General features: G+C 33.5%; 1 protein-coding gene across 2 annotated transcripts in view; it reads left to right on the top strand.

Moving 5' to 3' along the window:
* Sgce (sarcoglycan epsilon) overlaps positions 1 to 24,292 on the top strand; it is a 70,094-nt gene that overhangs the window by 11,577 nt on the left and 34,225 nt on the right. The window contains exons 2-6 of one of the 2 annotated variants that reach the window (XM_027955443.2): positions 4,431 to 4,538; positions 14,145 to 14,267; positions 15,979 to 16,136; positions 19,430 to 19,502; positions 23,891 to 24,089. In XM_027955443.2, the coding sequence (XP_027811244.1) occupies positions 4,431 to 4,538; positions 14,145 to 14,267; positions 15,979 to 16,136; positions 19,430 to 19,502; positions 23,891 to 24,089 (661 nt within the window). The remainder of the gene's footprint in view (positions 1 to 4,430; positions 4,539 to 14,144; positions 14,268 to 15,978; positions 16,137 to 19,429; positions 19,503 to 23,890; positions 24,090 to 24,292) is intronic. The other variant, XM_027955445.2, reaches the window with a different exon arrangement.

Here is a 24,292-nt window from a genome sequence, read left to right as displayed (position 1 = left end):
CTGCTGTTTACTTGGACAGTGATGTCTGAGTAAGTTATTATTTATTATTTCTGTCCCTTGACATTCTGATTAGCTCATCAGCAATCAGTCACTATTCATAGCTCTTCAATTGCTTTTATTAAATAGCAATCCCCTCCTCCCCCAGCCTGCAAATTATTCAGGTTTGGGAAAGAGTAATATCTCTGGAGAGAGTGCTTGCCCCAGGCCAGATGAAATGTAGTCATGCTGCTACACGACTCAGAATGAATCACAGAATCTTAAGACAAACTTTAAGTATTGTATAGTTTCTAGGGAACTTGAGGACATGGCAGCCACTTTTGGATTACTTCAGACTTTGATTATTTTGGAGGGGGAGCATTGAAGAGTTGGTTGAATTGTATGCAGGAATATCCAGGCTAGTTGTATAAAAGTTTCCTTAGTTTCGGCTGTGAAAAGGCAGAATGCAGGGCATTCTTGGCTGTTGTTTTTATGAATTAGAGCAAAACTCACACCCAGGTATAACTGTAGCAGAGATTATCACGAACCTGGTAAACACAGTGTAGTTCTCTCTTCCTTTTCAGGTTTCTGGGGATGGTCCATGATCTTTGGAGTTAGTCCAAGAACCAGTCTATACAACTTGACATTTCTTTACACATTATATTTAATCTTGAAAAGTTGTAAACAAGGTAAATATTTTAAAAACTGAGTCATATTTTCCCATCCTAAGAAAATTTGTTCTCACTGAAAAAAACAAACAACAACAAGAAAAGCAAAACCAAAAAACATTGGTCCTTTTCTAATGAAAATAAAACTACAAAATACCAGCCTTTTTCAGTGAGGACTCTCCACTTGTCAGTGTAGAGATTACAATAATTTCCCATATTAGAAGTTAGTCAGGTGCATCCATGATCTTGAACACACAATTAAAAACAAATAGTTATTTCCATATTATTGAGATTTCTCTAATAAGGAAAGGGACTTGAATGTTTAAGCAGCTCCGTTACCCTCGGCATTATGTTTTGCCTTTAATGACATTGCCTCATGAGTAGAACCACAAAAAATTGTCCTTTTATTTAGATTTATAGGGCTTCAGTCTTTTGTGGTTATAGTTGGACTTTGGATGGATGGATGTGAAGTTTTAAAAAACGAATATACTCAAAGCAGTGCTGCCCTTAAAACAGAGCAACATCTTGAGACATGTTTAAACCACTATACCCTGCCTTAATTTTGAACAATTAAGACTTGATTTTTTTTTTTTTTTTTTTTTGCATCCCATAAACACTAACTGGACTGTCCTTATACAGGACCTGGAAAGCATGAGTGATCATACATTAATTCAACAAGCAGTGATATTAAATCTTATGCTGGTTTAGTTAGGTTTTGAAAGCAAGAGTATAGGACAAAAATCCCAGACTTAGAGTTATCCTAGTAAATCCTTCAGATTGCTCATAAAGTATGGTATTTGTAGTTTCGTGTGTATAACAACATTTCTTATGTGCAGCATAGTCTGAGAATGGCTGTGCTAGAATAAAGGAAAGAATGAAAGAGGAACTGCCTATACATTAGTCCCCAAAGAGGTGGGGAACATGAGAGTGTCTGCTTGCTTGCAGGCCTTATTCCATTTTGCCTTCTGATTAAGCTTCTACAATCTTCAGACACATTAATAGATTAATTTGGTTTTGTAAAAATTGAATTGGATAATATGTGTGAAAGCACTTTGTTCCAGATCTGGTGATGATTTAAATCTAAAGGTTGCTTTTCAGATCCACATATATGTTGAACTTGGGAAAGAGAGAAGAAGTTGGCCTCCTCCTTGCTCTCTATGAATTGGGCTTCCTCAGTGTCCAGCAGTGACTTCCATGTTTTTGCAAGTTGGCCATATTGTGGTTGGAGGTAGAAGGGTAGGGTTTTCTAAGTTCTAAGGTCAGCCCTATTTTGGTACATTTAAGGGAATTACATGAATGTCTTATATTCCTTTGGTTCTCTAATTCATGTCTCAGTCTTTTTAGAATTGTATATGAGAAATCACCTGATGAAATTGTACAGCCCATCTACACCTCTCTCTATGGTGGAGTCATAAATATGTGCTTACATTTATTATTAATCTTTTGGGGTATGTGTGAATATGTATTTGGGGGAGCTTCCCAGGTGATTCCTATATAGCCAGCATGTTACTTTTGAGACTTAGTGATTGGAATCTTGGGAGAGGAGTATTGTGCTCCCAGACACTATAAACATTTCTGATCCTGTGTTAGCTTAAATTATTAGGAAATGCCTACTGTATTTTGATCCAGATTTCAAAGCATGTAATTTCAGTTATTATATTAATCCAGAATTTATTAGGCAAGTCATTCATAAGATTGGTTGCTTAATAGATGAAGTTAGTATAGGGAAATTTACATAGTCTAAAAATGAAATACCAGTTAAGTTTCTTATTTGTTGGAGTGCTAGGATCTTTGATTACCAGTCCCCATTATTACTGAAATGATCACCTGAGGTCTTGATTGTTTTTTATAACCTAAGTTTTAAATTGCATTCTTTTTTTCATTTTAGAAAATAATTTGCTATTTCTCATAATTTAGTTCAAGTTAAACATTTTTTACTGAAAATTCAGACTGAAAAGGAAATGTACATTCCTAATTTATTAAGGTGGGAAGCTCTATTTACACTAACTTTGTTGGATTTCACTGGATGTTTCTGTCTTCACTTTTCCTTACTTTCTCATTCCTGATGTATTGTCTTTATGTGTAGAGTAAATGCTTGGTCCTATCTTGTCAACTTTTTTTTTAGGTCCCATCAATTATGCTCATTTTCTTTATCCTTAGTCTTTTTTATCTCCTCTTATATATTGTCCTCTGTGTGTGTACAAAATCTAACTTTCCTTGTACTAAAATAACCTTCCCTCTTTCCACCTTGTTTCTTTTCAACGTTATCATTTGATCTCTTTGCTTCTGGCTGGCACTCTTGAAAGATTAACTATATTTCCAGCATCCTCATCTTGACCTTTGTAGTTTGGCTTCTGCTCTCATGACTTTATTGGAACTCCACTTTCAAGGAGTCACCAGTAACTTCTCACTTTTCCAATCTAGAAGTCTCTTCTAGGCTCTCGTTCCCTTTGGCCTTTTTGAAATAAGCAAGGAGGTTGATCACACTCTCCTCCTTGACATCTTTCTTCTTTTGGCACACATGACACTTTAGACTCTGTTGTCTAACCTCTCTAACTACCTCTCCCTTTGCTGAATAATTCCTTGCTTTCTCTATGCAAGTGTGTTTATTAACATGTTCTTCTCTCTGCCTTTCCTGTTCATTTTACTTTCTGTGCATTCTTTCTTACTACGTTTTAGTCTATGTGCTTGGACAAGTCTGTGGGGTAGACCCTATAGGATTGAGGGACTGTGTTGAACCTAGCCTTAACTGTACTGGCTAGAGGAAGGGAGAATAGGCTGAAAAGCTGATGTTATTGTCAGAAAAATGGTGTCCAGATATATCAAATCTGAAAGGTAAAGGTGGAAAATAGGGAGTAAGCCATAAGATTAGCAGTTTGGATGAAGAAAAACAGGATAGCAATGTGAACACATATTTTCTCCTGGTCACTCACACATAAGGCTTCATGTATATTACCTGGAGGCGTGGTATTGTTAAGAATTGTACTGGAAATTTGACTTCCATAGTGATTTCTGTGGAGAAGAACTTCTAATCTATATCAAAAGCCCAGTTGTATTCTCTTATGAACCAAAGCTCTATCCTCATCTTTTTAGATGGTTTCACTTGGATGTCCATCTAGTACCCTATATTTAATAACTCCCAAATTAAGCTAATCATTTTTTTCCTGAAGCTGACCTTTGCTTCCTAATGAATCGTAGTTCTGTGTCATTCTAGATAAAAAATTCAAACCCATCCCTGATTCTCCTTTAGCCCTATATCTATATCTAGCAACTTGAAAAAGTGTTGCCAATGTATCTCTTAAGTTTCTTATAACTGATGCCACATTTTCTTTCCTTTGCTTCAACCTCACAGCTACCCTACACTCTTGTGATAGACTCCTATTTAGTATTCTTAACCCTAATCATATTTCTTACTACCAGTGTAGTTTCCAAACTCAATTGTGAATCTACTTAATGCAATATTCCTAGCCAGAGATCATTGTTTCTCCTTTAGTGTTCTTTTAGCACTTATGTTTTCCATCATTAGGTGTGTATATCACTTATATTACATAATACATTTAAATTTCTGTATATAAATTGTCAATCTTTATAGATTGTAAGCTCCTTAGGGGCAGGAACTGTGTTTTGTTTACTGGCTATCCCCACACATCCCTTGTATTGGCATGCAACATTTGCTGATTGGAACTAAACAACTGCTTGGCTAGAAGTAATCTGGTTCCAGTTAATAGGTGATTTGTGATCCTCATTTTAATTTCATATTTTGTGCATTTGTTTTATTCTGAAAAGCTTTTTTATTAAGCTGGGCTGATGACATAAATGGAACAGTTAACTGGAAGACCAAACAGGCCAACAGTTTTATTATCAGCAGAAAAATGGCTGCTGGGAAGAAAGATGGTGAGTTTAGGTTGTAAATGTGAATCTGTTTGGGGGAGTCAATTAAATGTTTGCTTTCAGTATTCCTTTTGCATTTTTAGTCGTGTGTGTATATGTGTGTGTGTTTTTTTAAATGAGTCAGTTGAAAAAAATAAAATTTTGTTTTCCTACACTTCTAAAATTTATGATCCTCTATGTTCTTAACCAATTATTTCCCTTGCACTAGCTTTATATATTGTCCTCTGTGTAAGTTTTAAAAACTAAATCCAATTTTTAAAAACTAAAAGTCTTGCCCATTTTTAACCTGTGTTGCCCCTTATTAAGTTACTAGCTCACCACTTTAAAAATTGTCCCAGTGTGGTTAATATAACAACTTATTTATAACATTTAAAAACATTTTAAAAGTATAATTAACATATATTATTTAAAACAGCATTTATATAAACTTAGAAAAAATATAAAATATTTTGTCTAGTTTGGGATTTTTGTTGCAAGACCAAGTTGATGTTTTGCTATTAAATAATTAGTTGATGATTGCTTTCTGTTGGAAAGGTGACTTGACCCTTGAATGATGACCTGATCCTTCTAAATTTTTCTTCTCTAGTCTACAAATATGTCCATTAGCAATATTCCATGACCTTTGAAATAATGCATTTTATTAGGGAGGAAAAGCCTCACTTAATATGAATATTGGTTGTTTTCAAAATATCAATTATCATTATGAACTTTCACTGAATATTTCTTGATTACTCATCCTTATGACCCTGACCTACAACATTGGATATATGTGGTCTTGAACATTACCTTCTAGTAGCCTGGTTTCTATAGCTTTGGGGCAAAGTGTCTATAAAAATAAAGATGACTCTTCTGGATTTCACAATATTTTGTACTCTAATACAGCCATCCTTTCCATTTCCTACTTTCTTTCTCTTTAACTTTGATACCTAGAACTTCTGTCCTCTCTGAGCATCTCACTCCTGTTGCTGTTCGATTTATGAAAAGGGTCCAGCTTAGTCATCTCTTTTGATGTTGTTCTTAGTGAAATCCATTCCAAGACCTTTACTAGCATTTTCTAGAATCTCCAAGAGTAGCAGTCTTTTCTTTCTTCAAACTTCAAGCTCCTATTGGACGTCAAACTAATTTTCTCCTTGGGACTTGAGAGAGAACTATAGTTCTCAAAATACAAATAGACGATCCATCTTTAATCTACTGAAGTAGCCTGTCAGATCATCATGATTTCTTATTTTCTGTTTCTCCTGATCTCATCTTTAGATTCTTTTCCTCCTCCTTTCCTAGTCACCTCCTCCTATTTAAGTCCCATCATTACCATTACAGTTTCTTTCTTTCTTTTTTCACCAGGGCCTCATGCATGCTAAGCTCATACTCTACCACTGAGCTCATCTTTAGTTACCTATCAATACAGATCTGAATTATAAAAATAACTTGTACAGACAGGTGTAAGTTTCATCAACTGTATGAAAAAATTAATCACTTTTAAAATTATATTAACAAATACTTGTAGCTTGTACAATAAAGCCAATTTAAATGTTGTATCAGAAACCCAGGGACTTGTGCATGCTAGGCAAGCACTCTACCAAATGAGCTATATTCCCAACCCCTTCTCAATGTTCTTGACCATGAATTCCAATCAGTTACTTTTGGCAATTGCAAGAGAGTACAACATATTGTAAGAGTAAAAAAAAAAAAGTCAAATAAATTAACAACTTTTTTTGTAACTTACTTTCTAAACAATATTCTGATTCTTAACCAAAGCAGTAAGATAGTACCTCTTTTATAAATAGAAATTTTGAGGAATTTGCCTCAGATCAGCAAATTGAATATCATTCTACCTTGACACATATTAAGTAATAGTAGAAGTCATAAAGAGTACCCTAAGTATGGATTACCTTTTGCCACCTCTGGGATGAGAGTGAAAAACTTAAAATTTTTAAGTTTACTAGTGAAATAATTTAAACAAAAAGGACTAAGCCTTCACATTTATATTCCTTTATTTAAACATCTTTAAATTCTCCTTTTCTACTTAGAAAACTCATATTCTAAGATGGGTCAGTCTTAGAGGTTTACTGATAAACTTTCATTATGTTTTCTTAAGAAACTAAAGCTAAGTAAAATATGATTGTGCCCAGAATTAATAATTATTTTCAATTTAAATGTTATACTTTAACTGAATACTCATGGGAATGAAGCAATATGTACGTTAGATAAACTGACAGACTTCTTTTCCATCATCTTAAACAAAGGAGCCTCCTTCTTGGCTTATTGACCCTCAAAGGACTACTTGGCTTGAGGACAGGAGTCTTTCTCTAGATAATTTAATTTCCTCCGTGGTTGGAGAGGATGCAGGAAGTGCCCCTAGGACTGAAAATACTCCTTTGCCTCTGAAGGGTGGCAGAGTCAGGGGAAGGATCACAGAGTTCCAGGACTTGGAAAAAATTGTCTATCTACCAGAGATGGGAAGTTCTCCTCCTGAGCTCTGGCCAGGGCTGAAATGTCTCTTCTTCTAACCTTCAGGAGTGTTTCTTTCTTTACAAATGTTTGTTTGAAACTTGATTGTCAACTCACTTTATAAAATAATAAAATAAACTCGGATTATCTTCATAATAACAAGGAGAGAAAATTAAGAAAATTAAGCTTTTAAGCAATATAATAAGCTTTTGTGTGGGAAAAAAATAGTAGAATGTATAACCACCAAATGTATTAGCTTGTGTTTTGAAGTTAATTAACTACATGACTATTCTGATTCAAGTCCTGACTCTTCTTGCTAGTTCTATATGCTTGAACCCTCTGAGTTCAGTATTATCCTCTGTGTAGTAAGGTGAAGGACTGACTCCTCCAGGAGAACAAATGCATGCTACCTCCAATTGGTGGTAACTGTCAGGAATCCTGGGTTGAGTGGGGGCTGAGGCCATATCCAGGTTGGAAGTAATGCTGTGATCTGTCTCTTAGTAGAGATATTTGGCATGCCCAGACAGACAATCTAAAACCCTTTTCAATTTTTTAGCGTTCTGTGAGAATAGTGTTCTATTGATCACCAATTAACAATGCTTTGCAACTCCTTTCCCATTGACATTTTAGAAACAAAAAGAAAAATACATGCAAAATAAAATGATCAAGATGTTTAATTCCAATTTGGAAAAATTAAGTAAGTTTTTTTTTTTTTTTTTTTGGCGGGGCGGGGGGGAATCTCATGAAGAAACTCTTCTGCTTTTTTTTGTAGAAAAAAGATCCAAGCAATGGTTTCCCTTCTGCCTCATGTAAAGACAAGTGGCCGTATCTTTTAGAGAAATGAAGTTTACAAAGGCAATCTAATCAGGCCCTTGTGATGAATTCCGTAGTCTAGGTATGGACCCTGTGTGACTGAAACAAAAACAATAGCTGCCCACCTTCAGGTGAACTGCGGGCAGCACTTTGATGTTGAGTAAACTCAAAGGTGAATGGCAGGCTGCTGAGAAAAGCTTTTGATTCAAAGCCAAGAGTTAAAAAGTTGAATTGATAAAACACAAGATAAATCCTAGAAAAACAAAAACACAGGTTGTATACTTGGCTGGATATTGAAATCTCTTAAAATACTTTTCTGCAGCAATGTTCTGATATAATAATTACATTTCAATTTGTCTAAAGTAATAAAATATTAAAAAATAAATTAGTAAGGAACCTGTAAGTATTTAAGACTCTGGAAATCTGAAATGAGTTCTCTTAATGCAGTATAGATAGCAAATGGGATTCATCTCTTGTAATCGGTGCCGATGAATTGGTAGCTGCTTGGAGTACTGTGTATGAAGGGCTCTGAGCTTTGAGCTCATAAAGAACTTTAACCTGTTAAAACTGTAGTATGAAACTTATTTTTCATATCAGTGCTTAAAATTTTTAATTATCAGGGTAATTGTGTCTAGGTGCTTAGATAACATTTTTATTTTAAAAGCTGTATAAGATAGGGAGCTATTTAATGCTTTTTAAAAATCTTAAAACATATTTGAAAATCATCATCATTCTCATTCAAATTTTTTTCCAGATAATACTTAACATTAAGACAGTGCTGCCAGGAGGAGGGAAAGGGGAAATACTGGAGAATTATATTAGCTAAATTATATTGTTTATTGTATGCATATACACATATAAAACAACAAATTTACCCTAGTACAATTATAATGCACCAATAAAAATATTTAAAAAATTGCAAACTGTAAAACAATGAATAGAAATAAAGGTACAATCTTACAGTTTTAAAAAGGCAATGCTATGAATTATTGAGAAATGTGCAGTATCTTATTTAAGTAATTTGGACTCAAATCACCTTTGTGATGCTTCCCAATGAATAACTTACATCCTGAGACTCTCTGAACATGAGAGACAAATTAACAAAATTGAAATGCTTTTAGAAACAGACTTTAATTTCATATTAATTATTACAGTCTACTACAATATTCTTAGGCTGCTTTAGATATTGCTAAGGATAATATATCATTTAATCCATAGATCTTTGTTTAAATTATCCACATATCAAACATGTACGAAATTATTTTATACAAAATATTACATCCATTTTGATTTGATATCTCATGTCTGTATAATCTATAGATTGAATTAAGTCTTTCAATTGTATACTTTTTTATTTCTCAATGTATTTAATACACATGCTGTTATTGCCTCAAGTAATGGCTATATCCCAACTATGGTAAGATTATCTATTTAGAAGTATACTGCATTAGATAAGGACCAAGAAATATGCCACAAAAGGGTCTTTGGGCAGCTAAAATAGATACTGCAAATGCAGGCTCCCGTTTTTGTTTTTTCCATCTAGTAGAGCACTGCGTGTGTTCAAACAGCATGTATTTGTTCTTACTTTAACACACAATCCCATCTCATTTAGTAGTCTGGTTTCTAAACCTGCAGCAGATTAATAATAGCAAATTAGAGGGGACAGAGAAGCTGCTACAGGAAACATACTGATAGCAATGAGAAATGACAGCTGACAACTTGTCTACAGAGGAGAAAACAGAAAATCTATAAAACACACAACCTTAAAAAGCTTTAGCGGACTAGGACCCACTAGTGTGATCGGTAAATGACAAGGCAACCAAACAGTCCATAAGGGCATCACTGCATAATAGAGCAGAGTGCAATAATTGATGTGCAAGATGATGATCTTATACATGTCGTGAAAAAGGTTCTACCGCTGAGTACATTAAAAAAAAAAAATCAGCTCTCTAAAACAATTCGTTCAGTGGGGTGCCTGGTAAAATGAGATTTTGCTATATCCTTGTAAGCCTTAAAAATTAGAAAATGATGATATAAATTGAACTTTTTAAAGTGATTAATTCATTGGTAAAGCATGTATAAGAGAGACATGAACATAATTGGTACCTAATAAATGCCACTTGGACATGAATATTGACAATAATTTATGACTTTCTTCTCAAAGATTTCAAAAGGGAGACAGCGTTAAGATTTAAGTCTAGTTGGAACTTTCAAGTCTCACACTCGGCAGCTATTTTATCTTTATGGCCACGTATTTGTTCTTGGTGACGTAGAAAAAGGTCTGGTAAGTGTCCTCTGGAGTTTTTGAAGAAAAGGGACTGCATGCATGTCTGCTCCTGTGCAGACGCCATTAATAATGATCACTGTGCTAACTGTGAAGTTATATGTCTTAGATTCATTAGCAGTGCACCACCATAGTACTTTCAAAATTTAATGTTTACCAAGTACATCCAAATTTGCTTTTGTTTTTAGGTAATTGTAAACACACAAATGTACATCCTTATATTTTTATCGTGGAGAGAAAATTTCCAATGGACTCTTAGTATGAGAAGACAGGATGCAATTTGGCTGGCATGAGGTCTCACTTTATTGCTACTGCTATCACAATCTGTTATTTGATTCTTGGCTCTGTGCTGTCACATAATATACAGTTGTTGAAATGGTCTGTAGTTTCTATACCCTATGACTAAAACATATCAAGAATAGTTCTGTGAACAAGATTTTGGTAGCACGGTTAGGAGAGAGATCAGAGCTCAGAGAGGATGAAATAATGATTCTGGCTACTTGCTGACGTACCCTTTTGGCTCTTTTCTACTCAGAGATGTGATTTTTGCCATAAAAACATTTCTATGACTTACATCAACTTGCCGTCAGAAGTTTTTAATCTTTGCAAATCTAACCATCTTTGCTATTTGAAGATAATGTTTTTGATCCTCTGTGGGTTGGACTTTTGGTTTAATTGTTTTTCCCATTAATGGTGATAGATTTACACGGATTTAGCCACACACTGGTTTCCAGTTTCATTTGTATCCAGTGGCATGTGTTTGCAGAGGTAATGGATTTGCAGCTGTAGAAGATTGCAAAACCATGCGATACGCAGAGAAGCCAGACCCTGTGACCTCGGCTTGATTAGCATGGCACCATACACATGTATATTTCAGAGATTATTAGATCTTAGTGTTGAGGATTCTTAGGGTGTTTAAATTTGATTTTCAAGACTTGCTCTTAAGGAAAACAATATGTTTCGAGCTTACGGGTTGTGAGTACTGTCTAGGCATATATGATTGTAACATGTGTTAACTGTTAGTAACAGCCTCTGTGGGTGTTGCTGCAGAACCTATCCGCATTATTGATATGGCTCATATTTAGAACAAGAGCCTGGAGCTTCAAATTGTCTGTGTCATTTGTTGTTTTTGAAAGGAAGGATAGGTGTAAATACTGCCCAAATAGCCTCTGTTGAAGAGCTATTTGTTTTGCAAGTAACAAATGGGAAAGGGAAAAGGAGAAGGCTCTTCTCTAAAATGTTGTGTGGGTGCCCATAATTTAAACTGATGCTACAGAAAGGAAGTATTATTTTCCCAAACAAAACATAGTGGCTTAGTCATTTTCCATTTCTGGATGATGAATGTGTCATACATCTGTATCATGTTTTTCTCGAAGTGAATGGCATACTATACTTAAAGTGAAGCAGGCTTTACTGTGGAGTTGCCAAGGTAACTGACCAGCAAGTATGCAGTTCAGGAGATTGCAGAAAGGCAATTGAGTACACATGAATAAAGAAATGTGCATGTCATCTTAAAACCCAGGAGGGCCGTGGTAGATTGTGGCCTGACTCTGTAGATCGCAGAAATATATATATATATTTTTTAATGAAGGCAGAATCTGAGATGTTGAATGCTATTCCTTAGAAGTGAGGTGATATGGAGTACAGGTACCCTTTAATGGTTCCACTTGAGGACCTGTGGAGGGCTGTATACAAAACAGAATCCTTTTAATATTATTTAATAAGAACAATCTTTCTTTTGCTTTATAAGTTAGCTTTAACCACTGTATAGCAGCAAAAACTAAGAAACTTATTAGTAGTTGGTGATGTAAATGGAGGATAGTAATCTGTAAGATGCAATACCTTAAATTAAAAATTTAATATGCTTAGTCCACTAGCATGAGACCTGTGTTTGCCTCTGCAGTGCTTTGTATTAGAGTGTATTCATCCATTCCGTAGACACATGCTCAACACTCTTATCTGTTGAGAATATGACAAGGTAAACTGTCTCTGTACTTCATGGTGTTTTTAATCTCTAGAAAGAGTGAATTAGGTAAGTTCAGAAGAGATTCATTTAGATTACTCAAATATTCCTGTGCTTTGGATGTATGGTTGTGATCTGAAATTTAAACACCTTTAACATAAAGTGAAATAACTTCCCAGCAGGAGTCCAGAACTCTCCACAATTTGACTCTTCTTTCTTTCCCAGATTTCCTTCCCCTTAAAACAAAAAAACAAAAACAAAACAAAACAACAACAACAAAACCCAACCCAGGATCTAGCATAATTGACTTAATTTGCTTTCTTGAAAGGGCCCCATAGTATCCCACTATTGTGTCTTGAATGTGTGTTTTTTGCTGAATGTCTGAATTGCTCATCTCTAAGATTTGGAAACCGACTAGTGTTGTAAAAGCCATACTGAGTTCTACTTCTTCCAAAGATCTTTTTCAGAACTTTCCAACCTCAACTGCTCATCCCATCCTTCTAGGTATTGCCAGAGCAATTTATACCTCTGGAACAATAACGACATAGGTATGTGTTGGTCTTCCAAACTGGATGGTGAACTCATGAAAGCAGGGACAGGGTCTCATTATCGAATTCCCTAAAGCACCGAGGATTTAGGTCACACTGCAGTATTGAAAAACAAAGTCAAATTTCCATCCTTACTATATTTTTGTGTTTCATTTATCTTCATTATTTGGGATTGGGATCACTTCTACAGGTGAGTAAACAATCTGTGGGTAGAAGTTGGGCACTCTAAACTTCCCAGGAAGACTGTTTATGAAGACTAGTTGGGAAAGAGAGTTTTCCTACATACCAGTTAAACCTAATTTGTAGCTTCTTTTCTTCTTTTGCATAGCCCTTGAAGTCATGTTTTTCGTAGTCAAGTTATAGATATGGGAAGTTATAAGCCAAATATTTTAGTTGAGTTTGACTTTTTTGGTAGCCATCAACAGAATGGCAGGGACAATGTTTCAGATAAAGAAACATCTTGCAGGAGTTTCTGTTTTTACACTGAAAAATTTACTGTCAATGATCTTGCTATCCAGGGCTTTTAGTAAGTTGTGAGCTTGGTGTGAGCAGCCTTGGGGTTCTTAAGGTTAATTACCACATTTACAAATCCATCAGTGACTAAGAGAAAGAACTGGCTTGATAGGGTTTATCTGTCTAAAAATTGCAGCCACTAGCCAATCAGGAAGATAGAAAACCAAAAGAGATGGTAGAGGTGACAAGGGTAATGGCAATAATGTGTTGGTAGAAATGATGATATCAGAAGAAAAACAATAGGTGGAAACTACTCAAGCCAATTTGGCCATTTTAATGGATTCACATCTTATGTCTTAAGTAACAGTAAATCATGAAATTGTCCTCATTTTACTTCAAGAAATTATTTGCACTGCATTGTATTGTGTAATTGTTATTGCTTATTTAGGATGTGGAATAGTATGATAGATTATACTGTTTGAGTTATTAAATGTCAAGATGGGGGAAATGGAGTAAATTAATTATTTCTAAAAGAGAGATGAGGAATGTATACTCAGAAAAAGTACCCAATGCATTTTTATAAGTATATTCAAGTTTTTCTTATGTATTCTAATGATATTATATAGTCTGACATGCTTTTTCTAGAAAATAATTAGTATGGTATAGATTCTCATCATTTAAAAATTACTCTAGGTACTTGCTTTTAAAAAAAGTAAAGAGGAAAAAAAACAAACCATGGTTATTATGTAATTGATCAGTTCATGTGATGTATTTGTTGGTAAGAATTTCAAGTAAAAAAGAAATTACCAAAACAATATTATGGATCTCTTCATTTTTAAAATAACAGTTAAAATATTAAATGTATGTAATTTTATTAACAGTGTTTGGCAAGTTCTAAACCTAAGTAAAAGAGTTTGTCCATGTTTTATACTAAAATCATTTCCTTTTAAAAACAAACTGTTATTAACAGTGCTTTTTCATGTTGTTTCAGTTTTCTCAGAAATTTCTATAGAGTGAAACCCTGCTTTTCAGGCTATGTTGAATTATCAAGGGTGTATGTCATTATTTGTCTGTCTCTTATCTTTCCCCTTTATTTTCAGTGTACACTATCTTCTCGAAGGTGCACTCTGATCGGAATGTATACCCATCTGCAGGTGTCCTCTTTGTTCATGTTTTGGAAAGAGAATATTTTAAGGGGGAATTTCCACCTTACCCAAAACCTGGTATGTTCTTTATGTAATCAAAGGTGGTTAATTACAGAATGTTCCTTTTTGTTTATTGTACATAATCTATATGATCAAATATCATTAACATTATTTGAAATCATTTAGATATATAATAAATTGCTTGTTGTAGATTATTTATAATTTTAAGATTATTAATTTAATTTCAGAAGGAAATAATTTACTTTTGAATTTTATTTTTTATTGTTGCATTGTAATTATACAGAATAGTGGGTTTTGTGGCATATTCAAATATGCATATAACATACTTTGATCAATTTTATTCCCCATATTTTTGAACTTTAAAGAAAACAATATCTTTCAATTCTTAATTTGAAGTTTTATGCCTCTGACAAATGATCTACCTGTATTCACATAGAAATAATTATAACTGAACAGTTGTGATTTTCCATATTAAGAATTACATTCTTATATTGATTTTTGAAAAACTGTACATGTTATAGAAGAGAATAAAATATGATGTTAAGTAAGCATTCTCAAAAAGCCTTTATAATATCAGATAATTTTATAAAAATTCATAGTAATATAATGAAGATTAATTTTTCCTTCAAAATAATACCAATTATGGAGTCTTATTTAATTCACTATTAGTTTAAATATGTTATTTTGAATTATCACAAATGCCATCACATTAATGAAGATATAGAGACACTAGCAAGAAAAAAAAACACATTAAATTATAACTCTCAAGTAACAAAAATGACTTTTCTGAAAATTGTATTTTGCTAGAACACATTTTACGCATTAGAATTAATATAAATATTTCTTTGGAGGAGCGTATAATGAATAGAGTCTCTGAAAACATTCATAAAATAAAGGTAGACATGTTCTTAATAGTATTTGAGCAAAAAGGTAGTCTTTTCATCAATTATTTAAAAAATGTTTCCTTATGGGGCATCCAGTGTTTGCAAAATTATATGATTAAACCTTTAGAGAAGTAGCTCTAACACTTTGAGATGCAAACATGCAGTTCAGAGCAAAATTTCTGAACTCAGCCAGGATTAAGGTCTAGTTTTACCACTTAATATGACCAACCATGGAGAAGTTACATAATATAGAAAATTACGTATTACATCATATGTATGTTTTAAAAATCAGATGACACAGTGTTTATGAAGCATTTAACAAAGGGCCAGGCACATGCTAATAAATCATGCTGTCATTAATGTTTATTATTAGTAAATGTCATTACTACAGTTGTTTTGGATTTGTAACATCTTTTTCATCCTAATACCCCAAGTTTTAAAATTATGTTATTTTTATGTTGGTGTACCTTTTTAATTTTCTGGACATCTCTTAGCATTAATTTGATGATATTTGGAGTTTGATGAAAGGAATACTTCTCAAAAGAATGAATTTATCAGTATGGTTATGATGATGTAGAGCTATTCTATCATGCTGTAACAGCCGTACTCTTAATTACTCCCTCCAAAAATTTTCCAAGAAAATTGTATGAATTTGCTTTTCCAGTTGGATCAGATTTCTAGACAAATTAAACAACCAAAATAATTTTTCATTACATGGAGCCCTACTCTAAATTCCCAGATGGACTTTTTTGTTTGTGTATTTAATTTTCTACAAATGTAAAAAAAAATTTTTTTTTTTTAGACAGAATGTTTTGATTGAAACTATCAAAGCAACATGTGTGAAAGTAACTGTCTTATGTCTTAATTTTGTGTTTCTTATCTAGGGGAGATTAGTAATGATCCCATAACGTTCAATACAAATTTAATGGGTTACCCAGATCGACCTGGATGGCTTCGATATATCCAAAGAACTCCATATAGTGATGGAGTCCTATATGGTTCTCCAACAGCTGAAAATGTGGGGAAACCAACTATCATTGAGGTAATTTATTTAAAAAGAATAAAATTGTGTGGGGGGGGGAGAGAGAGAAAATTTTAAGCATTGAAATTAAAATTACATGGCAATCATTTTAATATTTTGTGCATGAAAACATCAGTTCACATTTCCATTCATCTATAAAGTTTGTTGTTTTAGCTTTTACATGAAAAGATAATTAAATTAATTAAAAATTAAATGAAATGTTTGAAGAAATATATTACTAGAATGTAAATTATTTTTAAGAAACTGAATGCAAACTTAAAATAATTATTTGCTCTGTATTTTATATTCAAATTTCTTGTTCACTGAAGTGTAGTCCTTCAGCTGACATCATATTTGACAAGGATTGTGCAGGTACTTAGGGCTAGAAAGATGAGTAATGGTTAAGTCCCTCCATATTGGTCCAGGGTTTGGGCACTGGGAAAGAAACAGATATTTAGCCAGCACTGTGATGACTGATATAAGAAGAAAGCTATCTTGGGCAGAGGAGACAGCACTTGGTAAAGCACTTGCCTAGCATGTGCAATACTCTGGATTCCATCTGCAGCACAAAAACAACCAACCAATAAAAAACAAAACGTCTTTTGAAAAACTCTTTTTAAGTATGAAAGAATTCTTTCTTGCTTTCCAGTACTGGGGATTGGACCCAGGGCCTTATACAGGTCAGGCAAGAAATCTACCAGTAAGCTACACCCACAGCTCAGGATGTATCCAGTAAGACCTAAATATTTTTAAATTAAGAGGAAGAAGATGGATCAATTTCCTTATATTTGTAAATTTTTTTCCTAAAAAAAAATTATTTAAAAATAGCCACAAACTGGAAGAAAACATTTGTAATACATATAACTGATTAAGGGTGAGTATCTGAAATATAAAAAGAAGTGCTACTCTTACTAGTAATGAGTAATAGTTAAATTAAAACCACAATGAGAATGTTACCATCATTAAATCCGCTGCATGTGGATGTGGGAATTAGCATAACTACTTTGAAAAACTACTGACTGTTTCACATATTTAAGTATCATTGTATCCTATGATCTAGCAGTCCTAATTCTTGGCTTAACCAGAAGAAATACTTTCAGATATTTACATGGAGGCATGCTCATTAAACAATATTTTTATAGCAAGATATTGGAAACCTACAAAATAATAGAGACCCAAAACTCTATCAGCAAGAGAATAGATTAATAAATCATGATATAGTGGTGCAATGAATGGTAAGCCTAACACTGAACTAATGCTTGCCTGGCAAAACGAATAAATGGGTTTTAGATCTTGTTACTGAATATAATGTTATGAATATGTATCATATGATAGGCTGAAAAGATAATGGTGAAAATTTAGCATAGTTTTCAAAGAACACAAATAGCAATTTATCTGTGAATAGCTTATTTTTACATCCATGTGTTGGTATCACTATGATATTTTAAGAACATCATTCTATTAGTTTAGGCAAAAGTTTTGCATATCTTCACCTATTATTTAATGTTATAAATATATAGATTAATTCATTCAGTAGATACTTATCTATAATATTTAGAATTTAAATATCTAAAATAGATCATGCATTGTATTAGAAGTAGAGGATCAGAAATAAACTGTACACACACCCCTCAGCTTTGAAGGGCTTTACTTCTTTGTAACATAAGTATAATTTGGCTAATATTATTACAGTACTTAAATATCTTATTAGAAGTAGTAGGACTACATTCTGTTATAAATGTTGAAATTAAACATTAAATATAAATTCAGATAATAAAATTTTCCTCCTAATAAGGACTATTCTTCACTCCTTCCAGTAGCTTGTGATTTAAAAAAAATACTTATTAGAGTTTATGAAAAAGTAATGAAATTTGTGAGAAATATGGGAAGGTTAGACATGAAAATATGGTTATTATAGCAAGACACTAGAAACCCATAAAATAATAGAGACCCCAAACTGTTGAAAGTACATTTTTTTAGTTGAACCTATAAGGTATAATAAATAAGAGAAGATTGGTAATTTTTTTCTCACTAAAAACATTTTTTGTAGGGTAAACTCTGTAAGCCATGAAAATTCTCAAATAAAACCTACTATATGTATTTTTTTATTGGCTTTGTTTGAACAATAATTTCTACTTTTCTTTAGTGACTGGTCTTAATTTTAGTGTTCAGTATGAGCCTAGCAGCAAAGAAGTGTTTGATTCAATGGAAATTTCACCAACTGGAGACAGAAATCCTTTTAACTTTGTGGAATAATATGCCTTTCAGAATATAGACCTTTTAAATATTGTGTCCAGGTTTGGAACTATTTATTGCAAAATTCTGATTCTTAACTTTTCTCTCAATAACTCATGATTGCAGTTATTTCTTTTGAAGATCATATGTAATATATAGAAATCTTTGATATCTGTTTTTAAATGCACAAGATTTTTCTTCTTGGTTGGAGCCAGTTTTATCCTACCCTTTTGTCTCACTGTCAACTACAGCTGAAATTACTGCAGAAGTCTAGTGCTGGGATTCTAAGACTTTGACACAATCATTTGTTTTTTTGAGGTACTACAGTTGTGTCTGAATGATTTAATATCTGCTATAAAATTAATTATTCCTTGATTTTTGAAGTCATATCCCGTTGTTGGTCTTTGCTTTGTTTGTTGTTTGCAGTGGCATTTCTGAGTTGACTTTGATGTAAGTTCATTGGCTCTGCAAATGTTTACTAATATTTGCCTCCATGGAGGAATTGATTTGTGTTTTTGAGCATGTGCCATAAGCTGTATAGACTATGATCCCTACTGTTTTACTCCTATATGTGAGATATGATTTCCAAAGGGTTATTTACAAGGTTTTTTGACTGACTGGTATGCAGTTTAAAACTAAATGCAAATAACACAAAGGTGTGCTTATTTCAAAGTGTACTTTCCTTTAAATCCTTAAACTCCATTTAAAAGTACAAAAAATGCATTGTTTAGATTCTTTGAAATCTTAGAAAGTCACCAGTAAGTAATCCATAATGGTTAATCCATTTGCTAATGATGCATCTGCATTACTACCTGTACTTAATGGCCATTATGTGAAAAGGTCTTTCTGCATTTAACTTTTTGTTTTAGCATGTTAAGTAGATCCTGCTAATTATTTATTTTCCTATAATATTGCTAAAAGCCCTGAGTTTTTATTGCCCAGAAAAGAAATATATTGTAAGTTTATCAACAAATAATGAAAATGGAAAGAACGACAATTTGTTTTCCTTTTTGTCCTTAATGAATTTCATTTTACAAATAACATTTCACTTCTTTAATATGATTTTCCTTTTCTAATAGATAACTGCCTACAATAGGCGCACCTTTGAGACTGCAAGGCATAATTTGATAATTAATATAATGTCAGCAGAAGGTAGGTACGGAAAAATATGTTGATCATTTCCTTATTTACAAGAAGCATTTCATTATCTTTTATAACTGTATAAAATATAGTTAAGAATTTTAAAACACCACAAACCTAATTCAACTGATGAAGTAGTAAATGTAGCAAAGAAAATTGAGACATATCTAAATATGTAAAACAACATGGTATGTTACTCTGAAGAACTAAGGATAGGGGGCTGAACAAGTATGCCACTTCTTAAACCCTTGTTTTCTTCATTTGTAAGATGCTACCAGGAACATATTTTCTCTTATATATCTGTAGTAAGGATTCTTTGAGATAAGTCTTGAAAAGTGTTTGAAAAGATCACAGTGTACACAGTTAGTAGTTATTAGCTACTTTTATTATTTTACTTTAATATTTACAATAGGTAGTAGTTCCTTTGTATATGAAGATAAACTGTAATTTGGGGCAATTTCCCTGCTGAATTAGCTAATCATATATCAATAATGACAACAGTTTGTATGTAGTTTAGAGACAAATATCCCAAATGGTAAGTGATTTTCTTAGGATTTTGAAGTTAGGGACAACGGAACCTTTCCAAGAATTACACTTTCAAATATTTTGACCCCATGTTGGCAGTTGGGAAGAGTGCACACCATTAAAATCTTTGTAGTTGAAATTATTAAGTCATGGGATGATCCTATCTGTACTATACATCATTTGTGAAGGCCACAGGAGAGGAACTAGCGGGAAAAATTCCCCTCTAAAAATAGTAACCATTATGCATTCTTTATAGGGTAATTCTTGCTTCTGTTTACCAGAACAATTACAAACAAGCATGCAAACACAAAACATTTTACTAGGATGTACTAATTCAGTAAGGGCTGGGTTAAAAACTGCCTTTAAACACTTGCATCAGCAAATATGCAAGTGTTTGAAAAAAATATATATATACTGATAAAAAACAACATCAAAAATAACTCCATGCCCTTATGTTCTAAACAACAACAACCAAAAAAAAAAAAAAAAAAAAAACTGCCTTTAGACAATATGAAAGAAAGCAATTTCAGTAAAGTTAATAATACATACATGGAGAGACTACTTGAAGACTTGAACCTCCTTAAGTGAAATATTCCCAGGTGTTTTAGCAGTATCAATGTATAAGTTAATGGCCTTCATACATGAAACTAAGGTCCAAGCTTTAGTTGTATGGGCCTAGACAGAGGACTCCCTGTCCATGTTCCCACTTCCCAAGGGCTTTTGATAGGAATTTATGTTTGGATTAGGGAGATTTTTGGTTTTGATTACAATTGTGATTGGATATTTGTATCCAATCTGAGATGTCCCTGTTGGTATTGGGATGCCCTTAATGAGCAGAATAATGACACACTTAATTTTCTCCTCAGGAATACATCACAAGAGTTATGCTGTTATATTGCAGTGGCCTTGGGCCATTGGATCTCATCCAATGTGCTTTCAGTGGGACACAAAACTTTTTGTCAAATATGGGAGTTCCTATAAATTGAGACTGACTAGTCTACAGCTTGACCTTCCTCCTTTTCCAGCCTAGTCTCAGTAGGGTAGAAACAGAACACAGGGCTTCTTAATAGGTGTTGTTATTGATATATGGGGACCCAACAAGCATGGAAGACTGCTAGATAACCAAAAGATCTAAAGTTTGTGTAGGGGTTTATCTAAATCAGGGGTTCTGAAGCTGTGCACATGAAGGAGAAAAAGTAGAGGGGCTTTTGGAAGCCTCCACTTTGATGTTAGGTAAGCAGAGCTGCTCCACTGCCCTGTATATGTGGTTCCGTGACCCAAAATTGTTTGGAAACCACTGAACTTAAAGGTCATGCATTTGTCCTTGCTGGTCTAGACAGAATATGTGTGCACACTAGGATGAGCATCTTTGAGCATGGCCTTCACTCATGCTGTTTGTCCCAGATAAGGTTTAGGAAAAGAAGTAACAACATTGTAAATCAGGGTAATCATGCTCAGTCCAACTCCCTGCCCAGCTGTCTCCTGGTTTTGAGAGACCTAATGGGAAATTAGTCGTGTAGACTCACTCAGCATGGAGCTCAAGGAGAGTACATAAAGTGATTCTCTAAATTGGGTTTAGCGCCTCAGAGGCCTGCCACCAATCTGTTGGCCTACTGTTCTCTTGGCCTCTGTGATTTCCGAATATAGCAGGCATGGGATTTCCCCAGAGTTAGAAAGCTGCTATGACTCATCTCTGGGAGGCCTGACAGCAGCTCTTGGCCCAGTAGACAGCAGGCAGCTGTTTAGCCCAAAGTCTCTGAGGGGTGTGGTGGTAGCAACAGGCTTCACAGTGGGGATCAAATAGGGAGTCATGGAGCAGGGATCAAGAGAAGCCAAACAACACTTCTCCAAAAAGTAGCACTAATCATATGAAAGAAATTTTACAAACTTTTAAAAAAACTAAATGTAAAAACACTGAATGAAATGAAGAATGATAGACTTCTGACATTAAAACTATACTTAGTATTATTTATAATATTATTTATCATCAAGAAACTCTTTATTATTCATTTTTACATGAATATTTCTAGGCATGGGGGGAAATGTCCTATCATTAAGATACTGATTATCTCTAGTAGAAAAGAAATGTGTATAAACAGGAGATTTATCTGCATGAAAGAGAATAAATTATATTTTAGAAGACTGCAAGATAGGCTGTGCATTAACAAAATTTTTTTTGTGTGCAAATCTAAAAAAAAATCACAAGGAGAATTAATGACAGTATAGGAGATAAGTAAAGAACTTTCTGTGACTAGAGCCTTGAAGGACTAAGTCTTTAGGAAGAGATGACCATGCTCTGGACAACTTTGTTGTAAACTCTGAAACCAGTTCTCTGACTTCAACTCTGGCATCCAGTGTCCTTTAATGTCAAGGAGGTTCCATAAGAAATGAGATCATCAAGATTTCAGGTGCTAAGTATGTTATTTTTATTTTTCATTTGGTAAATAAGAGTGGAAAAAAACTTTATGGATTCAAGAAGTTTGTTGAAATAAATCAGAAGATACCCATAGTATAATTACTATTGGGGACTTTAAATCTTTGTAAAGTCTGGAAATATTTTCCTGTCATTTTAAAGTAAGATTTCAGATAACCAGCCTTTTCATATCATTATAATAAAAGTTCAAGTATTAGTCTTCCATAAGTTCTTACTACATGTTTGGAACTTTGCTGAGTACTTTAGAGACATCCTTTATCCTTTAGCTTAGGAAAAATCACATGGGGTAAGTTCAAATTATTGTAAGCTCTTGGACTTTTCTAAAGATGAGGTTTCCCATCTTAAAAGCCTAAGGAAAAATACAAGAATCCACCCTCATTCCTGTAGGGAGAATTATGTTATAATTCATCTAATTCTCTGATTTTGGTCTGCCTTGTGAAATACTTTTTAAAAAATGAAATTTTATTATTACAAAAATAGTATTAAATAAAAAAGAAATCTATTTTATCTTAATAGAACAATCAAAACATAGGATATAAACATGATTAGTAATTCAAGAGTAACACTTGAGAAGCTGAAGTGGTTTTATATTTATTTAGAGGTTTTTACATTGACAATCTGAATTTGATATTGGGTTGATTGAAATATTAATTTTGAAGTGTTTAAAGGAGAATTCTGATGAAACTTTGGGATGAAAAAAGCTAACTAAATCTCTAACAATGTGAGACATGGAATTGCATGAGAACTTTATAGTTTTCCTAGAATATTTAATCATAGTGATCAAAATAGTAGAATTGCTCTGGCATTTAGAATTCGTGTTGTATATATAATCAGTGTTTATTGCATTAAAAGGAATGTTTTAGAATACTCTAAACAATATTAGTAATATTATAAATTAAAAACACAGATTTAGTTTTTCTTTTTTTTTTGGAACAAATTCTACAATCATAAATTGCCTTTAGATGTTATTATATTGTAGACGCAGTTCTGTGTTTAAGGTGTGTTAAACACTTGTCCCTTGGTGTTCACAGGGGTTTTATTTCCAGACCCCAGGGGACACCAAAATTTGCAAATGCTCAACCTTCATAGAAAATGGCACAGTGTTTTCACATAACTTATATATCTCCTCTCTTATACTTTAATTCAACTCTAGATTATTTATAATACCTAATACAGTGTAAATGCCATGGGAATAGTATATTTTTTTAGGGAAAAACCCTGTACATGTTGAGGACAGATAAAATTTTTAAAGGTATTTTTGATCTGCAGTTGGTTTAATCCAAGGATGTTCAACCAGTGGGAGTGGAGGACTGATTGTTTTAGTATCACTCCTACTGCCAGAGTTGTGACAGAACTTAACAGAAATCAAATTATTTTTGTTTCCCTTTAAAAAGACTACTTTATTAACATCATGTGTGCCCTTTTTTCACAAACAAAATAGACTTCCCGTTGCCGTATCAAGCAGAATTCTTCATTAAAAATATGAATGTGGAAGAAATGTTGGCCAGTGAGGTTCTTGGAGACTTTCTGGGGGCAGTGAAGAATGTGTGGCAGCCTGAGCGCCTGAATGCTATAAACATCACGTCGGCCCTAGACAGGGGCGGCAGGGTGCCGCTTCCCATTAATGACATGAAGGAGGGGTAAGCAGACCTTTATCTCATTGCCTTAACTATGGATTTTTAAACATGGTGCTCTCATCAAACTTACTGTAGATGGAAGATGGCCTATTACATTTTTCTTTTTAATAAAAAACAGATATTGTAAAGATATCAACATACTAGCAATTTTCTATATTGACAAAAGAGGTTATATTAATGGTTCTTTAAATCTGGAGTCTCAGGTC

The sequence above is a fragment of the Marmota flaviventris genome, chromosome 1 (assembly GCF_047511675.1).
Source record: "Marmota flaviventris isolate mMarFla1 chromosome 1, mMarFla1.hap1, whole genome shotgun sequence".
NCBI lineage: Eukaryota > Metazoa > Chordata > Mammalia > Rodentia > Sciuridae > Marmota > Marmota flaviventris.
This window is presented reverse-complemented; position numbering and strand designations above follow the sequence as displayed.